Below are 24,514 nucleotides of genomic sequence, written 5' to 3' on the forward strand. Positions count from 1 at the left end.
TAGCTACCATTTGTGGACTATTTACTACATGCCTAGAACTGGGCACCATGCTCTATGTCACAGATTTAATCTTCCCATCATCTGTCAGTTATATGCCGTTACCAGTCCTCATGTTACAGATGAGGAAGCTGAGGATGGGAGAAGTTGAATGACTTACTCCAGGTCACACGAGCAGAAGGTGAAACAGCTGGGGTTCCTGCCCTGTCGGCCATGAAGCGGTGCTCCTAGCTGGGGGGTGGCACTCTCCATGGTGCTGACAGATGGGGAGAGGCAAAGGGACTAGCCTAGCTTTAGAATTAGGGTATCTGGGTCCGAGTCCCAGTTCTTGCAGGTGTGAGCTGTGTGACATCATGGAAGTCACTTCATCTCTCTGTGTCTTTTCCTACAAAAGGAACCCCTGAGTGATGACATCCAGTGGACACGTCGTGGTCCCATGGGTCAGATCCTCTTGCCTGTCTAAGTTAGTGCTGTTTGGGTTCCTGTTGCAGAAGCCCTAGCTCTCTGTGTCTGGCTGATGTGATCTCAAGCTGCTCATTTCCCTCTTGTTTTTTTTTTAGGTAATGAACCAAAAAGATCATGTCTGAAGTACAAGGAACGGTTGAGTTTTCTGTAGAGCTACATAAATTTTATAATGTGGATCTCTTTCAGAGGGGGTGAGTATGCTTCCTTATTTGTATTTGTTTATATGTTTGTTGTTTTGTTTTTTCTGTGGCAGGGTGTGATGGTGGTGAGCTCAGGTTATAGGACATTTTGGGTTGGTGTGATTTTTCCTGCCAAGTAGAAAATCTAAACCTTTAGTGCATTTGAAAATAAGCCGTAGATTGACAAAGACTAGAAAATGCTAATTTCTCTCCTCCTCCTGCACCTCTTCCTACTTGCTCTTTCCATTAAACCTGTCAGTCAGTGTTACAGGAAAGTGGATTTACTGGAAATGAAGCTTGCCTGTGTAGCTCTGATAAAAAGGTGTCTGTATGATCAATATTTCTAAGGGCCATCTCCCCAAACCTCATGTCATAAAACCTGTGCCCAGATCTCTCAAAAACGGAGAATTTACAATGTCCTCCTTAAATGAAAACTTAAAATATAGAGGCTTCCAGTTTTTCTGAGGATGTGCTCTGAACTTGGTGCTTTACACGTATGATCGCAGAAAGTCCTCAGGACAGACTTACATCTCGGGGTCACTGTCAACAATGGTGATGTGAAGTGGTTGTATGAAGCATCTGAACATGGACGAGAACTGCCTGTACTCACAGAGGCTGCTGGTCCTGCCCCTGTGTTACAGATGAGGAAACCGAGCTCATAGAAACTGAATTTGAGATGTGCCCAAGGTAACAAACTCGTGTGCAAAACAATAGGTATCTGCTGGTTTGCATTTTTCTGTATAACGAGCGACCCTAAAACTTAGTGGCTTAAAACAACAATTGAGTTGAAGAGTGCGGACATCTAGGCTCACACTTTGATGTGGGTGAGGGAGCAATCTCATGGTCAGACTTGCTTGAGGGTGGGTTTCATCTTAGCTGCATCCATAAAGAGGCCAGGGCAGCTTTTGGATGAAGGGGGATGGAGTGAGTTCTAGGACCTCTCAGGTCCCATCTGCAGTGAGACCTTGAAGTTAATAATCCCCAGCCCCCAGCTTCTGCCTGCGGGGAGCTGTGGACAGGCTGGGCATGGTGCCAGCCAGGATCCTGCAGCTGCTGGGGGAGTTCCTGTCGGGCATGATCCCTGACGCTCAAGTGCTAAGGACTTTCTTCTCTGAATCCCGCAGGAGCCATGTGTATGGTGAAGTGTAATTACTTTACCTCGCAAGTACCCCGTGGGGACATGATGGCTGCAATCCAAACCCAGTCGGCAGGGTGGGGGCCTGGATGAAAAATGATCTCCTGATGTGATCAAAGAGAAGGAAGGTGGGGTTTGGGGAAGCTGGCCCATTTTTGGGGTGTGAGGATGTATGATTATGTGCTCCACAGTGTCCCCAGGTGGTAGAAATCAGAGCGAGGGGCTGTGAGAGAAGGAGAGTGCCCTTCCTTGGACTGAGTAGGACTGTGGTCATCAGGTTCCGCCAGGTTCCTCTGGTTAATGAGAGGCGCCTCCTGTGCCTCCGTCCAGGCGTGCCAGCTCGCCCACCCCATCTGCCCAGACAGACACGCAGCCCTGACTTGCTGTGAGATGCTGTGTTGGAGCCACCTGGGTGCAGAACTGAGAATAGCGCCTGAGGGTTTGCCCTGCTCAAGGGGCTACTTGCTTTTAGCACATTCATAAGTGTCAGTAGGGTTTGCGGTCCCTCAGTGCGTGCTGCCTTTGGTGGTGCTTGCTGTGAACAAACAGGCCGCTTTCCTGTATCCAAAGTGTGTATTGACTGAGGCGAATTCTCAGAGGAAAAGCCTCTCTTCAAACTAGTCAACGAGCATCATGAACTGTCACCCCTGCACTTGGAAGCCTGACAAAGAGGCAGGGGCAGGGAGGCACTGGGGAGCCTGGCTTTGGGGTCAGACCTGACTTTCAAGCCGGGCGCTGCCACTCATAAGCTCTGAGAACGTTGAAGTGTCCCTTTAAAGCCTGTTATCACTGTAAACTGGGGAGGACAGAGCCCATCTCATGGGCTCATCTGAACGGCTGGGAGGGTAGCCATGAGACAGGTGCTGTTAGGGGCTATCACTTCCACGGGTAAACCCTTGCCTCCACTCTGGCCTTAACCCTGTTAGTGGAGCTATTACCCCAAAGGGTTGATGTGACCATCTTGTTCCCCTGTTTAAAAATTCTCCTGCTTTCTTGGGCTCACACCTCAGCCTAGTGCTCAGAGCCCGAAAGGTCTGACCTTCAAACTTCCATCGTATTGTCTGTGCTCGGGCCACTCTTGACCTGCGTCCTCTGAATACCTGCCTTGAAACTTCAGGCTCCAGCTCAGGCTCCCAGCTCACCTAGAACCTCCTCTCCAACCCATTTCTGTATATTCATGTTCACCTCCTGTATTCAGCCCAGTTTTTATGATGCTTGCTTCTCTCTCTTTCTAAAGCGTATCTTACGTGTTTTATCCTGTCGCCCACTCGCACACGCGTGACTGTAAACACTAGTAAGCATGTTACGGGATTAGGCTCTACAAGCGTGGAGACGAAGGCTACTCTGCCTAAAGTGTTTGCCAGCTGATGAGGGACACGGATACGTCCATAGGAAATGACCCTGATGTGTGATACGTTCTCTAACAAAGACAGATTTGGGGTTCTGTGAAGTGAAACAGAAGTGGGGAGCCAGCCTGGGGGTGAGGTCAGAGAAGGTGTCCAGGGAGGAGCTAAGCTGTCACTTGAAAGATGGGTGGTGGAGGGAGGGTAGAGCTCAGTGGTAGCGTGCGTGCTTAGTATGCACGAGGTCTTGGGTTCAATCCCCAGCACCTCCATTAAAAAATAATAAATACATAAATAAACCTAATTATCCCCAGCCTTGCAATAAATAAATAAATAAGTAAACAAATAAGTAAATAAATAAATAAGGAGGATGGATGGGAGTCTGCCATGCAGAGGACCCGGAAAGGCAGGAACAGAAGGGCTCGGCAGGGGGTGTCAGGAAGCAAAGCCCACCTGAAAGGCTCAAGTGAAGTGATGAGTAAGAATGGTGGAGTGGCTGGGGGTAAGAAGGTAACAGAATTTATTCCAGGCTGTCTTTTTTTTCCAATTGATGTATAGTCAGTTACAGTGTGTCAGTCTCCGGTGCACAGCATCATGTCTCAGACTACCTTTTATTAGACTTGTGATTATAAGGATGCTAATGGGAGCCACCATAAACTTTCTTAGATTGCAGTGGGAGTGGGGGGAGGGCTGGGTTGCAAAAGGAAATGATGACGATGTCATGTGTGGCTTTACTTTCTTCTCAACTGGATTCAAGCTCCTTAAGGGTAAGGACCCCGTCGTGTATGACCGTATACAGCCAGTGCCCAGCATAGAGCCTGGTGCACCCTCGCTGACCAGTAACAGCTTCGGTGTGGGCCCACACGGGTCTTTATTAAATGATAGTCATGAAGATGAACATTCCTAACTCCTAACATCCTATTTAAATCAGTACAATCCCAAACGTGGCCAATGGACCAGTATTATCATCGTTACCTGGGAGCTGATTAGAAACGCAAATTTTCGGGCCCCATCTCAGACCTGCTGGGTCACAATCTCTGGTCGTGAGGCTTCGGAAAACTTTTTTTCCTTCTTCTTCTTCTTTTTATTGAGGTATAGTCAGTTTACAATGTTGTGTCAACTTCTGGTGTGCAGGACAATGCTTCAGTCATACATGAATATACATATATTTGTTTTCATATTCTTTTTCACCATAAGCTACTACAAGATACTGAATATAGTTCCCTGTGCTGTACGGTATAAACTTGTTTATCTATTTTATACATACCAGTCAGTATCTGCAAATCTCAAACTCCCAGAGGAAACTTTTTTTTAACGCGTTCTCCAGGTGATTCTGGTTGAAAGCACAGGAAGCACTGCCAGAAAAGTTTCTATGAAAATATCAACCTAGGCTGTGTACTCAAGTCCTCTGGAGAACTGAAAAATCCACCCTCCAGACAAATTAAGAAACGAAAAATGCTGGGGTGGGACCCAGGCACCTGCATGTTCTCAAGTTCCCTAGGTAACTCCAAGGTTGAGAATGGCTGGATTAGGACTGAGTGTGGAGACACATGCCAAGTAGCCTCAGCCTTGATAACCTCTTCATCATAAAAAAAAAGGAGACACCGATCTCTTCTTTCCTAATATGATCATGACATCTCCTCTTCCCCAGTAGGAGACTGGATCTTAACTCTCTTTGTGATGCCTTCTGCTTGGAAACCTATAGAGAGATTCCATGTTAACTTTCTAGCATGGGTTCTGGGAGTCACAAAGCGGAAGAGAAGATCTTATTTCATTTACAATAATTTTCTCATAAGGAAATGCTTAAGTGAACAATTCATTATAAAACCCATCGCATGGATATTTGTAAGTCATTAATATATTAATAACTCATTTATACCTATTTATGAGAGCATGAACCTTCATTTCTAATACTGTTGGTTGAAAGGGAGCTAACATTCATCCTTGAAAATGAATTCAAATTTCATTTTGAATCTTAATTCAGGCTGTCACCGGAGAGCAGGTTCTTGACTTGCTCAGGGAAGAACTCAAGAGCGAGCCATAGTAAAGTGAAAGCAAGTTTATTTAGAGAGATACACATTGCATAGACAGAATGTGGTCCATCTCAGAAGGGAGAGTGAGGTGCAGGGGTGGTTGGTTTTTATGGGCTGGATAATTTCATATTCTAACAAGTAGGAGGGTTATTCATATTGTTTTAAGGAAGAGGTGAGGATTTCCAGGAATAGGACCCCCTGCACACTTTTTGGTCTTTTATGGTCAGCCTGGGAACTGCCACGGTGCCTGTGGGCATGTCATTCACCATGCTGATGTATTGCAGTGATTGTATATTGAAGTTCAAGGTCTATTGGAAGTCAAATCTTCCACCATCTTGGGCCTCAGGGTCTACTGGGAATTGACTCTCCTGCCATCTTGGTCTGAGTTGGTTCTAACCAGTTTATCTCGTATCCTCAAGGGCTATGTTGTGCCCTGTCCCCTTCCCTCCTTTCTCAAGACAAGGCTCTGAATCAAACTGATTTTTTTTCTGAGTGAAGTTGTTCAGCATTTGATACTCAGATTCATCTCCTGTCTTTCCTCCACTGCCTTCTCTATCATGTCATTGAAAAGATTTTTCTGCCCAGAGGGTTTAGATGATTTTGCATATAAATTCTGTCCTGCCCACAGAACAGTTGCACCAAAAGGACCTACAATCAACGGTATACCATCCAATGTGAAAGGTCGAAGGCTCATAGAAATGTTAGGGTTGAAATCCTCTGTGAACAAACTCATCTGCCTTTTTAATACCAGAGTGAAAAATGTTAGGTCCTAAGTCAAGTGATTCCCAAAAGAAAATGCCATCTTATGTTTGTGCCCTGACATTCCCCCTCGCGGCCTGATGCCCAGTGACAACTGTTGCCCTGGGTAATCAGCTAACCAGCCCTGATGTGCCTTAATAGACTCAGAAATACAATTATCTCTGCTTGCCAGAGATCAATTAATTGATTTGTCTCGTTCTGTCAGAGACCATCCCTTTTTTCCACTTCTCTTATTAAAATATGTTGAGATCCTTTCCATTCATCCCCATGCTTTTGAAAGGGAATGGGGATCACACACGGTTTGATTTGGGGTTTTTATCGCTTGTAGTCAAGGGTTCCACCTAGCAAGGAGAGGAGACAGGCTTGATGATCTTTAAGAGTCCGTGGAATTCTGTAATTATTAGTTTAATAAAAATCTTATCTTTTCCTCATAAAAGGGTGTTTTAAAATAATTATTCCTATGGGGAATGAACAGACGTCAGCTACCCAAGGGCTTATATAGATGGACCCTCTAGATTATTTTTCTAGCAAATCCATATTCCTGTTAACATGACTTTGTCCCATTTTTTCCTTTCTTTTTTTTTTTTTAAACCTTTGAATCTGTGACTTCATAAACCTGCTGCTTTAAGCCTTTTATCCTCTTAACCCCTGGCTGAAGACATGCTCAGCAGGTCTGTAGAGAAAAGACCCTTCCAGGGGGCTGAAGCGTGCCCTGCAGAGATTAAAATGTGTCTCTCTCTGATGGGCTCAGAACCACCCACAGGGTCTAATAACCTCCTGGAGGAATAAAGGCAGAGCAGAGAGCCCCTGGGTAGTGTGGGCCTTTCTAGTTTCGGGCTCACAGTGGTTCTCACTCAGGCCTCTCAAGGACGACGAAAGGGCACATGGTCGTGAACACAGTGCAGACAGAAAAGCAGGCACAGACCTGGTCTAAGGGACAGATCTTGGATCTAATCCCATGTCTTCAGTTACTAGCCGGGTACCTGGGGGCAAGTTACTAATATTCTCCAGCCACCTCAGTTTCTTGACTTCTTTCGCAGCATCTCTGTTAGAAATCACGAGGTGATATTTATAAAGCATCTAGTTAGAGAGCCAGCTTTGCCATGCTGCCAAGATGGGCTAGACTCACTCTACCCTTTTTACCCCATTGATTCCAGCAAAAACTGCACCAGGCGGTCCTCAGCTGGTTAGTGCTGGGGCTGGGACAGACCATTGACCTGGTTGGACTCTGGAGTGAGGGTTCCTTTTTACATTTTTAGCAGGGGCTTAATGCTCACTCATAGTGGTCACCCAGGTCCCCTTGCTGGTGGGAAAGCGAATGGACTCCATGCTGATTTGTATTGGCTTCAGTGGGGGAAATCCTGCTTTCTGTTCTTGACCTCCTATTTGCAATCTACCAAGTGCAAGTGTCACATTTCTTTTCTTTCCAGCTCTATGGAAATGCAACTGACATGTAACATGGTATAAGTTTAGGGTGTACACGTGATGATTTCATATATGTATATGTTGTTAAAGGATTGCAGTGGGGTTGACACATCCCTCAACTCAAATAGTTACTGGTGTGTGTGTGTGTGTGTGTGTGTACTCTCAGCAACTTTCAAGTACACAGTGCATTTCTAAAGAAATAGTAACTTTAAGGACACTGCTGAAATACTGTAGTTCATAAAGATATTCTCGACTGCAGGATGTTTCTTTTCCAGAAGGTTCTTTGAGAGGATCTTGGGTCAGAGTAGGTGTAAGAGAGTGAGGTCCTTAACGGCCTTGTACTTTTCCTTGTTCTTCACAATACACTTAATCACTTTAGTCACCAGAACTCTATGTGTGTGTGTGTGTGTGTGTGTTTATATCTCTTTGTCTTTCTCTCCTCTTTCACTTAGCAAACAGCGCACCTCTGTTTCCTGTGCACTAGTGTTTTCCTTTACGAAAATATAGTATGTCAGTTTGTTCTATATTTTTCTCTCTTTCCATGTTGTGACCATTTTTCATAACCCTGCATGTTCGTTCCTTCACAATATACTTACTAGCTGCAAAGACTCCCATCACAGGATCCCATCATAATTTATTTAACCAGTGCTCTATTTTTGGACATTTTGCTTCTTTTATTTCTTTAAATATGAAAATGCATTTCCTTATTTAGAACTCGTCATGACATTTTTGTTCTTGAATAGTTTGGAAACTATTACAGTTAGGAAACAGGACAGCCTGAAAATGGATAACTTTTTTCATTTGTCTTGCTTCTAAGTCCATGGTAATGTTGACGGAGATTAATTCTGTTTGACGAAGCACTTTTATCCTCCAGCAAGGTGAGGGAGGAGATGACTGCCAGCCCAATGGTCCTCACTTTACTCCCAGCTCTGTTTATCCATCTCTGTCTAAACTTCTGCAAAAGGCATTTTACAAGCTCGGAGGAGTTACACACTGATTAAGAATCTTGATGGCATCAGGCAGTGACTCTCTCCACCTTTTGAGTAGAGGAGCATTTGTGAACAGTGGAAATCTGAAAATCTCCCATGTAGCTGATGTCTGGGTCTCCATGGCTCCACAGATCCCAGGAATTGACACTTGGGTCACTGACATGACTATTTGGGAACTTTGGGGAAAAGACAAGACACCCTTGGAAGCCTGAGCCTCCGTCACACCTCCTAGAAGTGGGCAGACGCTGCTTTCGTCAGTGTGCTTCGTGTTCCCAGAAGAGGTGGAACTCTACGCTTTCTTTGAAAAAAACCATCTCTTTAGTTTCACTGCATGAAACTGTCTTTTATGTCTTAACCCACTAAAGTCAACCAGAATTTATCTGGAGTAGAAAAAAATGTAAATTCTCTATAATGACAACCAACCTCATGTGACCTCATGATTCTACAAATAAGGTAGTGTCTTTCCTAAATCGCAGAGGAAGCTGAGGCGAACACGGGTCAAAGTCTGGCTCAGTTTTGCACATTCTGCAAGTGGCGAGGTGGAGGGGGACTTTGGGGGTGCCAGCACCCCGGAATCCACGCGTTTGCTCTCCACCCCACTAGGCAGCAGGTGTGGTTTCCCTTGGGCTAGACAAGGGCGTTCAGATGTTGTGATGACTCCCCCGCCGGTTCCTTAAGCACCACGCACTGCTGCAGACAACATAGCTGCAGAGCACTGCTTCCCGGGGGGCCTCCTGCTCAGGCGTCCTTTCCTGGCTGCCTGGCACCTCCCTGGATCTTTTCCTTGAATGATGAGAGGATGATGTACCAGGAGTTGAATCCTCCCAGCTAGTGACTGACAGACCCCAGAGGCATTTTCTTCACCAGATATATTCGCACCCCCTTGACAAAAGTTCTTTCCTTAAATAGGACCCTCGGAAATGACCTATCCCTCCCCCAACCCTCTTTATCCATTAAAGCTTTTCCTGGCGTCTTCCTCCTCAGGTGGGGATGTCTGCCATCCCTCCCATGGAACTCCTGTGCAGATCACCCTGTTGTGAAACAGACCTGGGGGCCTCTCTTGTTCACTTGTTTATTTGCGCATTAATTCACTCATTCAGGAGACATTGAGCTCTTGCTCTTGTTTGGCTGTGTCCTAGGATTTCTGGGCAGAACAGCGAGAAAGACAGTTGTGAACTCAAGTTGTTTCCAAGGTACCGTGAGAGACAGAGATGTAAGTCAGCAAGGTGATGTCAGAGATGGAAGAAGCAAGCATGGACAAGGTACCGAGGTGTGGAGGGAGGACAGGAATGCCCTCTCCTCACCCAGGAGGCTTCAGGGCAAATCACCTGGAAGAGGAAGATTCTACTAACGGCTGGAAGGGAATCTCAGGCATTGAGAACAGCATGTGTGAAGTCCTGGAGATGAAAAAGATACTGGCGCCCCCTGGGAAATGCCACGCTGCTCAGGCATGCTGCATGGAGACGGTGTTGTTGATGGAGTGGGAGGGTGGGGACTAGCCATGCTGCAGGGAGACTGACCGTTGAAGGGTGGACTTGTTGTGTCCTGGAGCCCAGATTGCACCTGGTAGGTAAAGGAGGGCTATGAACAATTTAAGTAAGGGAATTACTTGATTACTTGCGTTGTGGAAATGACACTTGGGAAGCAAAGAGGAGGACAGGTGGAGTGGGGAAAATGATGAAGGTGGTGAGGATAGCTCAGAGGAAGAAGAGTTGGAAAAAGCTTGAAGCAATGGAATGGGAAGGATCGGTGCTTTTATGTAATGTTGAGGGTAAGAGAATTCACAGTGATAGCCAGCTGTCCCCCGGGGTGGATTAGTAGATAAAACTGAGGGGGAGGAGGACCAGACAGCCAGAGGAGATGATGCGGGTCCAGAGGTCCCTGGAGGCAGTAGGGTATCTGACTCCAGAGAGCAGGTAGGAGCCAGGGCTGTGGTCTAGCTGCTCATGGGCATGGCTGAGCCTGGTGGAAATCGTTCGGTGACTTTGGACACTTTGTGAGCTCAGACTGTGTGCCAGGACCTCTGCTGAATCAACTCACTTGATGCTGTCGACAGCCCTATGAGCTAGGTGTTATGACTTTCACTTTACAGCTGAATAAACTGAGTACGAAGGCCACCCGGCTGTCCCATGCCAAAGTCAGGGTTTGAATTCGTGGTTGTTTGCCTCCAAAGCAGTGTTATCAACACTGTTCTTTATCCTGTTGTCAAGGCCAGACTTCAAGAGAGAAACCACTATTTAAGTACATTGGAAGGTGGAGAAACATGCCCAAGTGTCTGGTCTAGAGAGGTGGGGGAGGTGCCAAAAGCATCAGAGGAGAGAAGTCACAGGAAGAGAAGAGAGGGGACAGTCTGGAGGAGGGAGCATCCTCAGATTCTGATGTTGCAGAGGGATCAAAGGGTTTGGGGACCCTGAGGGATCTTGGATTTGGCCTTGGGTGGTCAAGGCTGGCGTTTGTCAGAGCTGTTTCTGTGTTTGGTGAGAGCAAGGAGCCAGAGAGCTTGGTAGCACATACAGATGTGAACTGGTCTTGCAGAGGAAGAGCTCACCATGTACCGGGAGGGCTGACCCGTAAAATGGGTTTGCTATTCAGGATGCTTAAGCCAAAGCAGAGCGAATGGGCACAGGCATCTGCCACTTGATGCCCTGTCCCAGCTGAGGCTCCCGAGCAGGGGGAGAGACACAGAGCGGGTTCCCGGGGGAGGTGGGAGTGCACCCTGGGGAGTTTGAACTTTCTCCTCTAGGGATGATGCAGGAGGGGAGAGCATGGACCATTTTCAGTAGGGGAGTTGGCACATCATTGGATGCATTGCAGCAGGGAGAGAGTGCACCTGCCTGGAAGGTAGTTGGCACTCGCACATTTGAATTCCGATTTCCTGAGTGGGGGTACTTACCTGAACTGGGCAGTGATGATGAAGGAGACGTTTCCTGAGCTGTGTGACAAAGGGGTTTCTTCCTGCGCTCCAAGCCCTACTGGTTGGTAGTGGCTGGGGTTTGTATAAAGCTCAAAGCCCGCCACCGATTTCTCTCTCCACGTGACTTAGTGAGCCACAGAGCCGTAAGGAACAGCAGTGAGATGGAACCAATGTCCTTTGTTTATAGCCGGGAAGGTTCCTAGTACTCTCCTAGTGCAGGGCATTGAGAAAACAGAGCGAGCAGTAAGGAACGGGCGTAGTCATGGATGGCAAGATGGGATTTCGTCCTGCCTCTGTCCACCCCAACTGAGATAAATCTTGAGACTCAAGTGTTTAGGGACAGAGGAGGGAGGGGGGAGCAGAGAAGATGGATGGATGGATACCGGGGACTCAGGAGATGCCCAGGGTTCCTAGGCTGAGCTGCGCTTGCTGAACACGAGGAGTAAAGTGTGGCTGGAAGACCCTGCATGGCTCTTGATGTTTAAGGCAGAGGAACCCTGTCTGTTATTGAAACACTTCCCTTTCAGTGCCTCAGGGACTCACCAGTCACTTTGGCAGTGCTTCGCCACATTCACTTCCTGGGGCACCCAGTCCCGTGGATTTAAATGCCACCTGTGAGCCACTGGCTTCCCAATTTACGTATCGGCTTCTTCTCTCTTCCAGACTTCCGACCTGCCCAGCAGGTGTTGACCACCCACTGTCATCTCACTGTCTAAAAGGCATCTTAAACTTGATCTGTCCAGACTGGAAACCTGCCCTCCTGCCCTCCCAAACCTCTTCCACCAAACAAGCCATCTTAGTTAACGGCAACTCCATCCTTCTGGGTGTTGAAGCCAACATCTTAGAGCAATTCTTGACTTCTCTGTTCCTCACACCTCATGTCCACACTATCCAGAAGTCCTATTGGCTCTGTCTTCAACACAAATCCAGTATAAGATGTTCCTCCCCTCTCTGGCTGGTACACTGGTTCTAGCCACCGTCCTGTCCCATCTGGATTTGCACAGTCGTCTCCCGTCTGGTCTCCCCGGTGCTTCCCTGGCTCATGTCTAGTTCCGTCACAGCACAGAAGCCGGATGGTCCTTCCAAAGCATGAGCCAGACCATGGAGCTCCTCTGTTCCAGCTCTCCAGTAGCTCTCCAGTTCACTGTGAACCAAGCCAGCATCCCTGCGACGGATGGCTCGCTCTTTCTCTCCTTTACGCGTCTCCTGTTGCGGTAGTTTCTTTGTGGTTCCTTGGTTATTCCAGGCATGACCCTGCCTGAGAGCCTTGGCACTGCCTGTTCCATTACCTGGAATGCGCTCCCATCAACTCAAGTTTACTTAATATACGAATAAGGAACCTGGGTGCAGAGAAGAGATACTTTGCTTTGCAATAGCCAGACATCTGGGTGGTGGAAGAATCCTGGATCTCAGATTTCCTGATTCCTTAATTAAGACCTCTTCTCTCACAGCCAAAAAAACTCATGTTCAGTGGAACGTGAGTCCCTCAGCGGTGGCCTGCCATGGTCCTCTCTTGGGATTTCCCTGTGGCAGTCTCTCTCTACTGGTCATGTCAGAGATGTGCCACACACTCGCGTGTGTGCGTGTCCATGTGTGTGGCACACTGCATGCATGTGTGCACGCGCATGGGTGTGTGCGCGTGCGTGTGTGCACACACGTGGAGTGGGCTGTGTGACTAGGTTCCAAAGAACATCTCTTGAATGTTGCTCTTTTCCCCATGTTCTCATCCACCTGTCGAAAGGGTAGATTTGCAAAATTGTCCAAAGTTGGGTTTAATTAGCGGGTGAGGACGGCACATTGCCTCATGTCCTTGTCGTCCGGCAGTCTTCCTTTCATTTATAAGGAAACAGGAGTGTTGACTTAGGTGAAGGAGGTGAGTTAACGTGTAGTACCGTCTGTTTATATTAAGAACGTCACGTGGGATTTGTAGTTTTCATCTTGGCGGATCGTGTGAATGAGGAAGCTTCTTGGACGAGAACATGGGGGAGGTTCAGGGGGTCTGCTCAGTGGCTGGGACTTGGGCTCTGCTGTCAGAGTGTCTGAGTCTGAGTCCTGATCCCAAGGCCTCAGAGTGATGTGGTCCGGGACAAATTACTTCATCTCTCCATTTCTGAAAAAGAGATAATGGCAGTCTCTACCGCCTGTGGTTCTCGTGAAGCCAAAATGACACGCGTGTGTATTGTTCCCAGTGACTTTTAGCTTTATATTTATTATTTACCATCATCATCATTATGATTATGACACAGCTCGCCCGAGAGAGCTCCACGGCTGGTAGCATCAGTCCAGGGGTTAAGCTTGCCCCGGGCTCACTGCGAAGCTTACACAGTCTTGTCCGTGCTTTGCAGACAGGGATGCATGCCGGGCCACAAAACTAGCTCTAGTGAGAATTTGTCCGTCTGTCTGTTGACATATCTATTCATTCATTCTCCCATTCACTCTTCCTCTCCTCATGAATATATCAAATATGTAACGTGTGGCCCAACCTATGCAAATACTGGGGAACTAAATGAACAAACACAAAAAGAAACCAAAAAGTGAATGAGCCAGAGCTTAGTGCCTGCTGTGTCCTCGGGGTGGCCTAGGCACTTGATCTGGGTGATTTCAGTCAGTTATCCTGGAGAAGCGGGTACTACCTTCCCCATTTGACACGTGAACAAACCACCTCAGCCAACAACAGACTAACTGAAGCCATGTAGGCTACGGACGGTTCCGTTCCCAGTCGGTCTCACTTCCATCCCACACGCTCAGAAGCCACAGTGCTTCCCTTCTGAAACCCACACCGTGGGCCCTCTGCCCCCAGATGTCTTACTGGGGACTCGAGAATTGAGGAGGGTCAGAAACACACTGTTCGTTTTGTTGCAGTAATGTCTCCAGCGGCACTGGTCCAGAGCGAGCTTGAGGAGGATCTGCCCGACTCAAATGTCTTGGCTCGGGTGGCTCATTCCTGGAGCCGTGGGGAGGCTGGGCAAGGCTCGCTCCTCTCTGCTCTGGTCAGACCTCTGGGGCTTTGCATGTCCCATCCAGGTGTCAAATCCAGGACACCTGGCAGTGCGTTGACAAGTGAGTCCTCTAAGCCTGCAAACTTAAGCCCCAGCCGTGCCCAACAAGGAGGAGTTGAATGAACTGAAGAGGATTCAGAACCGTGATCCCCGTTTCAGGAAAACCCATTGGATTCACACTTCGTTTCTTCAGAGGCCAGAATGAAGACCCTTGCGGTGAAAGGAAGACGCATTTTAAGTCCTTGGTATCAGGAGATATTTCCCAAGGGCGTTGTCTTCAGCGGGCAGGGCTGCTTTGCGCATCAGGAGCGTCCTCACTCTGAAGAAGGTGGGGTTAAATGGCTGAGAGTCTGAGGAAGCCACACGTTTGGTGGCAGGAAGACGATGCTGTCTTAGGTCAGACAGCTTCACACGCTTCTGAAAAGCGTTGACGTCCTTTCTTCAGAGTGGACCTTAAAGAAAAGCCTGGCGTATTAAAGCAGAAGGTGGAGAAGGTCTGGGCGACATTTCAAGGCTGGAACCTCCGAGGCTGCTCATCGGAACCTGGGGGCTCATCACACCTGTTTGAAAACCCCTGGAGCAATAACAGCAAAAGCCGCAGCCACCGCATCGGCTAGCATGCACTGAGCCCCGAGCCTGCAGCTCTTCTAGGCTTTGTATTTATTATCTCATTCAACTCTTAAACAACCCCGTGAAATCAGGGCCGCGGTGGTGCTGTGTCACTGTTACGCTGGTGAAAGAACTGAGGGTCACCCACGTGCCGTGACTCACGTGAAAGGACAGCGCTGGTCTGAGGCAGGGCTGGGCTGCGTGTTCCTGCACGGACTGGAGGATCTCTGATTCTCCCGGACCTGGTGTGCCTGGGTCCGGCCCCGACTAGCCAACCCCTGGAGACACACAAGCAGAACAGATGGTGGGTGACGGAAGGCTGCTACCTGGATTATCTACAAAGCAATTTAAAAATCTCAGAAGAATGCAGGAGGGCTGTTCACCATGGAAGCAGCAGGCTGCCCCTTCCTGTGGGGTCAGAAGCAACTGGGCGCCCCCTTCTTTTTGGTTCTTCTTCCTTGGGATCTTTCTCGGTGTGATCGTTCCTGCTGCTGGTGCCAAGGACCTGAGACTTCCTGGAAGCACTGTCATCCTTTTCATCCTCTCATGTTGAGACTAAGCCAGTCGTGGGATTCTGGATTGTTGATGCCACAGGAAGCGGTGGTTTGCGTTCTGAAAAGCTGAGCTCTGCTTCCACTCTTGTGTCTGGAAAACATATGGACACATGGTCTCGGAGGGTTAGGACTCGGTGCTGGCGGGATCCTGTTCTGAAAAATTCCATCTCCGGGTGAGCAGCCAGCTCCTCCTGGAGAAGACCTCTTCCTGCCGCAGACCTGCTGTCCCCACCCTCCAGGGAGTCTTTCTTTTGCTCTTTTATGTATTTGCTCATCCAACTGCGATCAGTCCCTGCATGCCAGTCGGGGGGCGGTCTCTTAGGGACCCAGAGGTGATGAGTGCAAGACCTTTCCCTTGAGCTGCCAACTCCTAGAAACAGACCCACGTTGTGGTGCAGTGTGCCTGGGATGAGCATTAGGAGCCCTGGCTACGTGCCAGGCCCTCTGCTGAGTGCTTACCCCGTCTCACTTACCCTTCGCAGAAACTCAGGCAAGTCCTCTGCACACCTACCACCTGGGGGTGGAAACTGAGGCTGCAGAGGTCGTGTGAGGCAATATGGGAGCTCTTCTGAGGCAGAATCCATTTTGCCCTTGGAGAGTCCAGGAAAGACTGAGAGTCTGAGATTGGGGTCCCCCCTTGTTTTGAGACGTCAGATGCTTTAGCTTGAGCACTGGGTGGTTTGGGGTGGGGAGCGGCTCCAGATAGAGCAGGGGGCAGGAAGCTGGGTTCATATCACCAAGCCCTCAGAGGCCACGCCAAAGGGGTCTGGATGAATACACTCGGGGCACCACCGTGTTCAGCCAAGGATTATCTTGTGATTCCAGCAGCTCACTTGCTTCCCACCCACCCTGTCTGCTGGGAGCTAGCCAGGATTCTGTACATTCTGTTGCTTCCAAGCTTTGCACCTTCCCCTGCGATTGCTAGGAGCATTCTTTCCGTTGGCAACATTCTCCCTGCTGACTCCTGTTTACGATTTGTGTCTGTTCTCAGATGTCACCTGTTTCTTATGGCTAAGCCTGGGTCGGGAGCCTTTTCCAGGCTTTCCTTTGTCCTACCTCTGTGTTAACACCTGCCTACTACCTGCAAAGGCCTGGCATCCAGGGTCCATCGATTCCTGGTCCCCAGTGTTGCCACTCAGGGCTGGCGCAGAGTGGAGCTCAATTAAAGCTGGCTGACGAATGGATGATTTCTGCTGAAATATCTGGACCCTCCTCATCTTTGTATTGAACAATAAAACAGTACTTACTGAGTGTCTACTGTAGACTCGACACAGCTCTGGGTGCCATTTCCATGATTATGACCCAAGCCAAACAGTCCCTGCTCTCACAGAACATCGGTCCAGTGGGGGAGAGTCATTAAATCTGAACGCCCTTTTCTGAGCCGCCAATTCAGTATGAAAAAATACGTGCTACGATGTAAAGTCCAGGTGGCAAAGGAACTATGACAGGAGGTGCCTCATTTAGACCGGGGGCTCAGGAGAGGGCTCTTGGAGGAAGTAGCACTTAAACGGAGACTTGGAAGTTAATTAAAAAATAGCCAAGTTTGAGTGGAAGGAAAGAGGCTGAAGGAAGGACAGGCATGAGGCTGGCCCCAGGCAGGGACAGGGTCGTCCAGAAAATGAAGCGAGGACACTGTGGCTGCTGGAAAGGTGAGCTGATACCGGATTCTCGTAGGTGTTATTGCTTGTGCTCAGTCTTAGCAAAAAATATGTGTATATCTACATATAAAGTTATTAATCACCTCTGTCTTTGAGAAAGTGTTGAATGAACTGAGTATCTATTCCACTGCAATATTTGATTGTACAGAGGTGCACTGTTCCATCAGCTAAAGAAACAAAAAAGCTGTGTATACACCACTGTATATAAAGTAGATAGACAGCAAGGACCTACTGTAGAGCACGGGGAACAATCTTCAATATCCTGTAATGACCTATAATGGAAAAGAGTCTGAAAAAAAATGTATGTATGTTTACGTGTAACTGAATCGCTTTGCTGTACACCTGAAACTAACACAACATTATACTTCAACTGAAAAAAAAAACAACAGAGCAAGTTAGAGAAAAAGGCTGTGTGTGAGGTTTTGGTACAGCGTCCCAGCTCTGTTATCCTTCTAAAGTGGAGTATTCATGGACTTAAACAATATTCTGTTTAATTGTGTTTGATTTTTAAAAATACATGTGAATTATATATTTTTTAAAAAGTACCAGGTTCTGCATGGCCTCGATGGGCCGCTTGAGGATCTTCCATTATATCCCACTGGGCATCCTGCCTTTGAGAATTACAGGCAGCCACGCACGATCGAATCTCAGCCTCATTCCTGACACTTCTTCTTATCCCCCAGGAATGCCTTTGTCTCTCATTCACAAGGTACCCCAGACCCAGCCCCTCTTCTCACTGTCTTCACTGCTGCCCCCACAGCTCAAGCTGCTGTCCTCTCTCACCCGATGCCTTCCGCTGTCTCTGCCTGGTCTCTCTGCTTCCTCCCTGATCCTGCGCTCCCCTCTGGGCTCAGCACAGCAGGCAGAGGTTCTTTTTAAGACCTCAGCCAGGGAGCATCACGTCTCTGCTCAGAACTTCCCAATGACTCGACTCCTCATTACTCAGGACAGCAGCCCAAGTCCTCACGATGGCCCCCGAGACCCTTCCTGACACTCTGGCCACTCTGGACACCTGTCTGTTCCTCCAACCTGGGTATTTGGGGCATCCTCTTCCATCTGGAACATTCCTCCCTAGCATGTCTGCAAAGCCCAATGTCTTACTTCCTTTCAGTCTCTGTTCACATCACCTTCCTCATCACACTTTAAATCTGCAGCAGCAAACCCCCTGCCCTGCCCAGTGAGACCCTCTTTGCCCTCGTCTTCTTCCAACGTACCATGTCCATAACTCAGGTGTCCTGTTTTTATGTATTTGACCCTCCTGTTAGAGTGTCAGCTGACAGAGGCAGGGATTTTGATTTGTTCTTCTCACTGCTGGCTCTCAGCACGTGAGGCACTACCCAACGGTGGGAACACGTAATGGTTTGTCTAAAAATGGGATGAATGATGTAGGGGAGAGACACGGCTCAGTTGCCTCTTTAAAGGGGCCCTCTAGCTGTTCTGTGGGGACCCTTCACCACTTCCACACGTGAAGCAAACACATCCACCTTCTTTGGGACCCAACTATGCTCCGTTATGCTTTTCAAACAGAGGAGGGGTCTTGCTTCCCTCTGAAGTCCACTGAGTAGGGATTGAGGATTCTGATGATGTCGGAGTGGCAGCTTATTGAGCAGGTGACCTGGAGGGAGAGGAGGTGATGGGCTGGGAATGAATGCAGGAATAGGTGATTTTGGATGTTGAGGAGTTTCTGTTATTAAAAGCACCAGAGTGTGACAGACAGAGAGATTTGTAGAGATGAGATGGAGGAGAGGAGGGGGCTCTCTAGAGGTGAGGAACTCAGGGATCTGGGAGTATCTGATGATCTAACTCAAATTAGGATAATGGCAGCGTTTGGACCGGAGAGGAATATCACAGGTGACCCGCTGTTGCGGTTCCGGGCGGAGGTCAGTGGACGGCGGGGAGAAAAGGGATGGGGTGATTTGGCCAAGGGGCACAAACTCAAAAGTAAAGCTCGGACAAGAGGATGGGGTCCCGGTGGTCTGGAAGTGGCCATGGAAAGCACAGAATCCCTGAACTCCGCTTCCCAGTCTCGTGGTGTCCGGATAAGAGAAAAACAAAACCAGCGCCTCCTCCAGAGGGCTTCGGGGCCAGAGCCCTTCAGGGACTCAGGATTTCGCTGAGGACAAGGGGATGCAGGGAGTGTTTGGGCAGGTTTGCCGCTTACGAAGTGAGACTGCCGGAGACAGGGCGGGCGCAGTGGGAAGGTGGCCGAATGACTGGGGGCGCAGTCGAGGGAAAGGAAGAACAGAACGTCACGGGACTCCTGTGTGGGGAGTGGAACTGGGCAGGTGGGAGCCCGCCGTTTGGACATTGGCTGATGGGAGCAGGGTACGGCCGAGTTCGTCTTTAGCGGAGGCTGGCCCTGGCGCTCGGGGTTTCACCGCGCGTGCTGCGGTTCAGTGTAGGAGCTGGGGACGGTTCCTCAGCTTCAGTTCAACCACCTGTGGCTGTAAATAGAGACTAGAGGTGGGATGGAGCTGGCTTTGGAGCCTCGGAGACCCTCGGGGCCCTTCTAAGTTCCGTCTGCAGCCGGAGGTAGAGGTCTGTGGTTAAAAAGACTCATGCACCGCAGTGCTCATAGCAGCACTGTTACAACAGCCAAGACGTGGAAACCACCTAAATGTCCATTGACAGATGACTGGGTAAAGAAGATGCATTATATTTATACTACAGAATACTGCTCAGCCACAAAAAGGAACGAAGCAGTGTCATTTGCAGCAACATGGATGGACCTGGAGATGGTCATACTAAGTGAAGTCAGTCAGACAGAGAAAGACAAATATCACAGGACAACACTTATATGTGAAACCTAGAAAGTAATACAGATGAATCTATTTATGAAACAGACTCATAGACAGAAAAAAAACTTACGGTTACTCGGGTCGGGGTGGGGAAAGGAGGTGCGAAGGGATAAATTGGGAATTTGGGATTGGCTGATACAAACTACTATATATAAAATAGATGAACAGCAAGGCCCTGCTGTACAGCACAGGGAGCTTTATCCAGTGGCTTGTAGTAACCTATAATGAAAAAGAACACATACATACACATCTCTACACATATGTATGTATAACTGAATCTTTATGCGGGACACCAGAAACACAAAGTTGTAAAGCAAAGAAAAAAAAAAAAAAAGAAGAAGCTGGGATCAGTGGCGTCCTTGCCTTTTGTGTGGCTGCTTGTGGCAGCTGTAACGAGGGTGGCAGTGGCCGGGAGAAGTGAACAAGCGGAAACATGCCACTCGCTTCTTCCTGCTCCCACATTTCTGGAGACGAAAACCGCAGGCTTGACGAGAGCCAGTGCCCCCCTCCCCCGACAGCTCTGGTGCTCAGATGTCCTGCCCTCCCTCTGCCTTGAGCCCTCAGGCTTGGATTTTCCCTTGAGCTTCAAAAGGACACTCCCAGTCTTTCAAGCCACAAGTGGAAGAGTCTCAGTGTCTCCACATATTTTTCCTGGTGCAAACTTTTAAGGGGAAAAAAATGCATGCACTTTTTTTCAAGAATCAGTGCATTTCACTGCAGCACGGAACTAAAGGAAAAGCTGACTGGTCAATGAACACGGAGACTTCCCTGCAGTCGGTTCTGACTCCGGTGCATGCATGCTGTGTGCACGCGAGTGTGTGAGCATGTATGCTTCCATGTGCACACGCCTGTCGTCGTGTGTGGTTCCATCTGTGGGCATGACGGTTGCGTGTGTGCTTGTTTGTGGGCACCTGTGCATGCTTGTGTAAACAGAGGGACTAGCAGACATCTCTGAACCCTGTCATAAAGACCTAGGGACTCTGGGCTTTGGGAAGGGACCCTGGTTCTGTTGCTTTCTCCTGTCCCTTCCCCCACGTCATCCTTTAACTGTCCACCTCGACGTGCTAAAAGAGTGTCAGTGCCGCCCTCTCAGACGTCCCCCTTCTCCCAGGGGTCTACGTGGCTGTGTTCTCAGAACAGTGTGATTACCACCGGCCCTTTGAAGTCGCCTGGAGGGCTCTTTGTCACAAGCACAGTTTAAAGCACCATCCCCCTTCTCTGATCTGAAAGGAGGCTGTGCCTTTTGTGACCTTGCAGCTGCCTGCACGGACTCAGAGATCAAGCAGGGACGGATGGTCCTGCTGCCTGGGTGGGGAGGAGCTTCTGGGCGGGTCCTGCCTTGCTCGGTGGTCTCAGAGGAGTCCACGTGTGTGATGCAGGGACACAGGGCTGCCTTTGGAGAACAGGCAGGAACAAAAGATCCTCCAGGAGGGTGTGGTCATTTATGGTTGTCAAGAAAGTGAGCCTTGAACCAACCCTTTGGAAGTGAGTGGGTGTGGAAGGCATTGGGCCGGGGGAGCTTCCCGGCACGGGGCTGGCACATCCCAGGGTGCAGCAGGGGAGGAGGTGACGCGTGTGGAAGTGCCGGCTGGCAGGAACGCTGTTCCAGGTGGAGGAACTTGGAGGCCACCCACTCGGGAGGGTCTCCAAAGGCGGGGCTGCCTGATGGTCAGGGACTCAATGCGGAGATGAGGAATAGTGGGCGGGGGCACGGGCCCTGGGATTCAGGCTGTCCTGGGTTCACTAGTGGGTAGGCTAGCTGTGGGACCAGGGCCTGCCCCCCACTTCCCAGTTGTGTCGTGTCCTGCTTGCAGGTGACAGTTTGGACAATGACATGGACACAGGGATGTGGACATAGGGAGACTGTAGTGCCTCTGGGACAGGGCTCTTGGGAGGCTTTTCTGAGACACCAAATAAGATGCTCGTCACACTGCTGGGGCGCAGGCAGGGGCTTCAGTGACTGTCACCTGTTCTGTGCTTTGTACACTGTTCTTGTGGCATCACGGTAGTTTTAGAAGGAGCTCTGGCATTGGCCGTGGGGGCTGTGAAGCAGGTGGTGCTGCCTGCAGAGGTGCCCCGGGTGGCAGTGCTGCATACACCCTCACCGTCCGTCCCAGGCCTCCCCGTAGACAGCTGACTGGGGCCTCTGGGAAGGGCTGTAGTTCTCCACACGATAGGGGGTTCCTGCGCATCCTGGGATGGTTGAGTTGGGCTCCCAGCAGGTCAGGTGCTAGGAAATCAGATGGAGCATCACACCCACTGCAGGCTGGACTGAATGGTGGTGGGACAAGGTACAAACTGCTCCCTCTCCATCCCCCACGTCTGTCCCCCTCAGGAGTCTGCTGGACAGGATGCACTCAGCCACGTCTCCTTGGAGGCCACCTTTCCTGCAGTGGGCACCCTGGGGGCCTAACAGCGGGGCCTGGGGCAGGAGGCGTGAGTGGGCAAGACTCTTCGGTAACACGGAGCAGGGAGGGATTGCCTTTAGGTTTTAGAGCTGGGACTCTGCAGCTCTCAGCTGAAGGCCTGTCCTCGCCACCGTTTAGACACAGTTCACACCCCACGTTTGTCAAAGGTCATGGCAGCTTCCTGTCTCCACAATCCACCCTCCTTTGTCCTGCTGCCCTCGAAGTCTGCTGGATGTATTAGGTGCCCCTCTTCTTGAGTCCAATCCATTCTTGACCACCGCCCGCCCACCCGGCTTCATGTAGCAAGGAGGTGAATGCGCTGGGGTCGGGGGGAGAGGGTCGATATGGTTTATGTTTAAAATACAAGTTTGGCTAGTTTTTTAACATGATAACAGTCGGCTTCTCGAATCTGAATTCATGCCCCACAGCCAGCCAACACATGTATGATCCTCTGGGGTTTTAAAAATATGTGCAATGCATGGTGGGACTTTTCAAAGTTACATGAAGACCACAGTAGAAGGAGGAAGGGGGCGCTGGGTGAGCCAGCTGAGACGTCATTTAAATACTGGCTGTGGCTCCCTCGTCTGTCACCTCCACAAAGTCTTTGGTGCAAAGCCACCAAAGTCACAGTGAATGCACCTCGGTGAAGTTCTTCCTTTAGTCATCAGCAACTCCCTGGGCACAGTGCTGGGTGATCCGATGGGCACCAACCTGACTTCTATGACGCGCGAGGATGGCTCCATGGGGCAGATCGTTTTCATCATGAGGCCGCGGGTGTGGACAACAAAACTGGGGCCCAAAGACCACACTGAACTGGGGAGTCCTGTCTAGTGCTTTGCATGGGACTTCCCGAGGACCATGTTATTTTTGAGGCATTTGTCCTACTGCACAAAATATGCATTTATTTACACAAATTAGGAAATGCAGAATAACAAAAATCCTATTTCTCAAAATCTTTCTAAACTTTTACAAAACGTACAGACTTCTTTTCTGCATATATACGTTCCCTGCGTATATGTACACACACATGTATATATACAAACATGCACTGATGTAAGCATTTTAAACAAAGATAAGATTGTACACAGTGAACCCATTTTTTTCTGCTGGTTTGCTGGCAGTTGAGTGGATGAATGTTTTCTGAGATCTACAGCTGTTTGCTGTAAGGCAAAGTCCGGGTGACATGAAAATGGAAAAACAGTGCCAGAACAGTATTGCTGGAGGTCAGCAGCAAGAACCCTGGTGGCCGTGCTCTGGCCACCGGAGAAGCCTTAGGGCTGCCACTCATTTCCCTGAATGAATAGGTTGGAGAAAGAGGCTGTAGGAATCAATAAGGCACAGGTTCCTCTAGCAAAGGGCTCGCGGGCTGGCTCTTGGGCTAAGCAGATAAAATCCAAGTGGGTTTTTGTTTGTTTGTTTGTTTGTTTGTTTTTTAGATTCCACATATGACTGAAACATTATGCTCTACACTGGGAATGGACACACTGTAATTGACTATACTTAGATGAAAAAAATTATTTAAGGCAATTTCCTATCAACAGGGACGAAAAAATCCAAGTGTTAATCGTTTCCCTAGTCCCTGCTCTGAGGGACGGCTGGACACCAGGCACGGTGCTGGGGGTTTGGAGTGGACAGGAAGGGGCAGGAGATGGTTCTTGCCCCTCATGGTGCTGGGTTCCCCTAGGGCAAGCCCTCCTGGAAAGCATGCGGGAGACGCAGGGTCACCCGTCTGCAGCCGTGGGGCCCCAGGCACTCAGAGGACGGAGGATGGGTGACAGGTGGTACCCAGCTCTTCACGTGCTGGGGAGGGAGACTTTGAGTCGAGTCCTGACAAGTGAGGACAGTTCTGGAGATGTTTGAGACAGTCATCCCGAGGAAGGGGAGTGGGCGTGCAGAGATGGGGACGTGGGGAGGCGCAGGAGGCATTCACGGGACAGCAGCACGTCACACTAGGAGCAGAGGCCGACGCCTCGGGAGCATGAAGCAGGCCCCCCGGGGGTGTCAGACGGTGGGAAAAGAGACCCTGATGCAGAGAAGGAACTTGGTAAAAGGCAGATCCTGTGTGGAGGAAACCGGTCTAGGCGTTAGCTGTTCCCGTGCAGGTGTTGGAGATAGTTCATTCCATGGACTGGTCTGAGCCTAATTCCCGTAGGTCCCTGACTGATGGTTCCTTATCTCTTCACAGGTGACTGAGCCCTAGATCTCCTTTGAGTCAATAGCATCTTGCAGTGTTTTTTTTTTCTCAAGGT

General features: G+C 49.4%; 1 protein-coding gene across 1 annotated transcript in view; it reads left to right on the forward strand.

The window, feature by feature from the left end:
* FAM135B (family with sequence similarity 135 member B) overlaps window positions 1-24,514 on the forward strand; it is a 234,627-nt gene that overhangs the window by 81,526 nt on the left and 128,587 nt on the right. The window contains exon 2 of the mRNA XM_032467566.1: window positions 558-653. Within this exon, the coding sequence (XP_032323457.1) occupies window positions 577-653 (77 nt within the window). The 5' untranslated portion in view covers window positions 558-576. The remainder of the gene's footprint in view (window positions 1-557; window positions 654-24,514) is intronic.

This window comes from Camelus ferus, chromosome 25 (genome assembly GCF_009834535.1).
Source record: "Camelus ferus isolate YT-003-E chromosome 25, BCGSAC_Cfer_1.0, whole genome shotgun sequence".
Classification (NCBI taxonomy): domain Eukaryota; kingdom Metazoa; phylum Chordata; class Mammalia; order Artiodactyla; family Camelidae; genus Camelus; species Camelus ferus.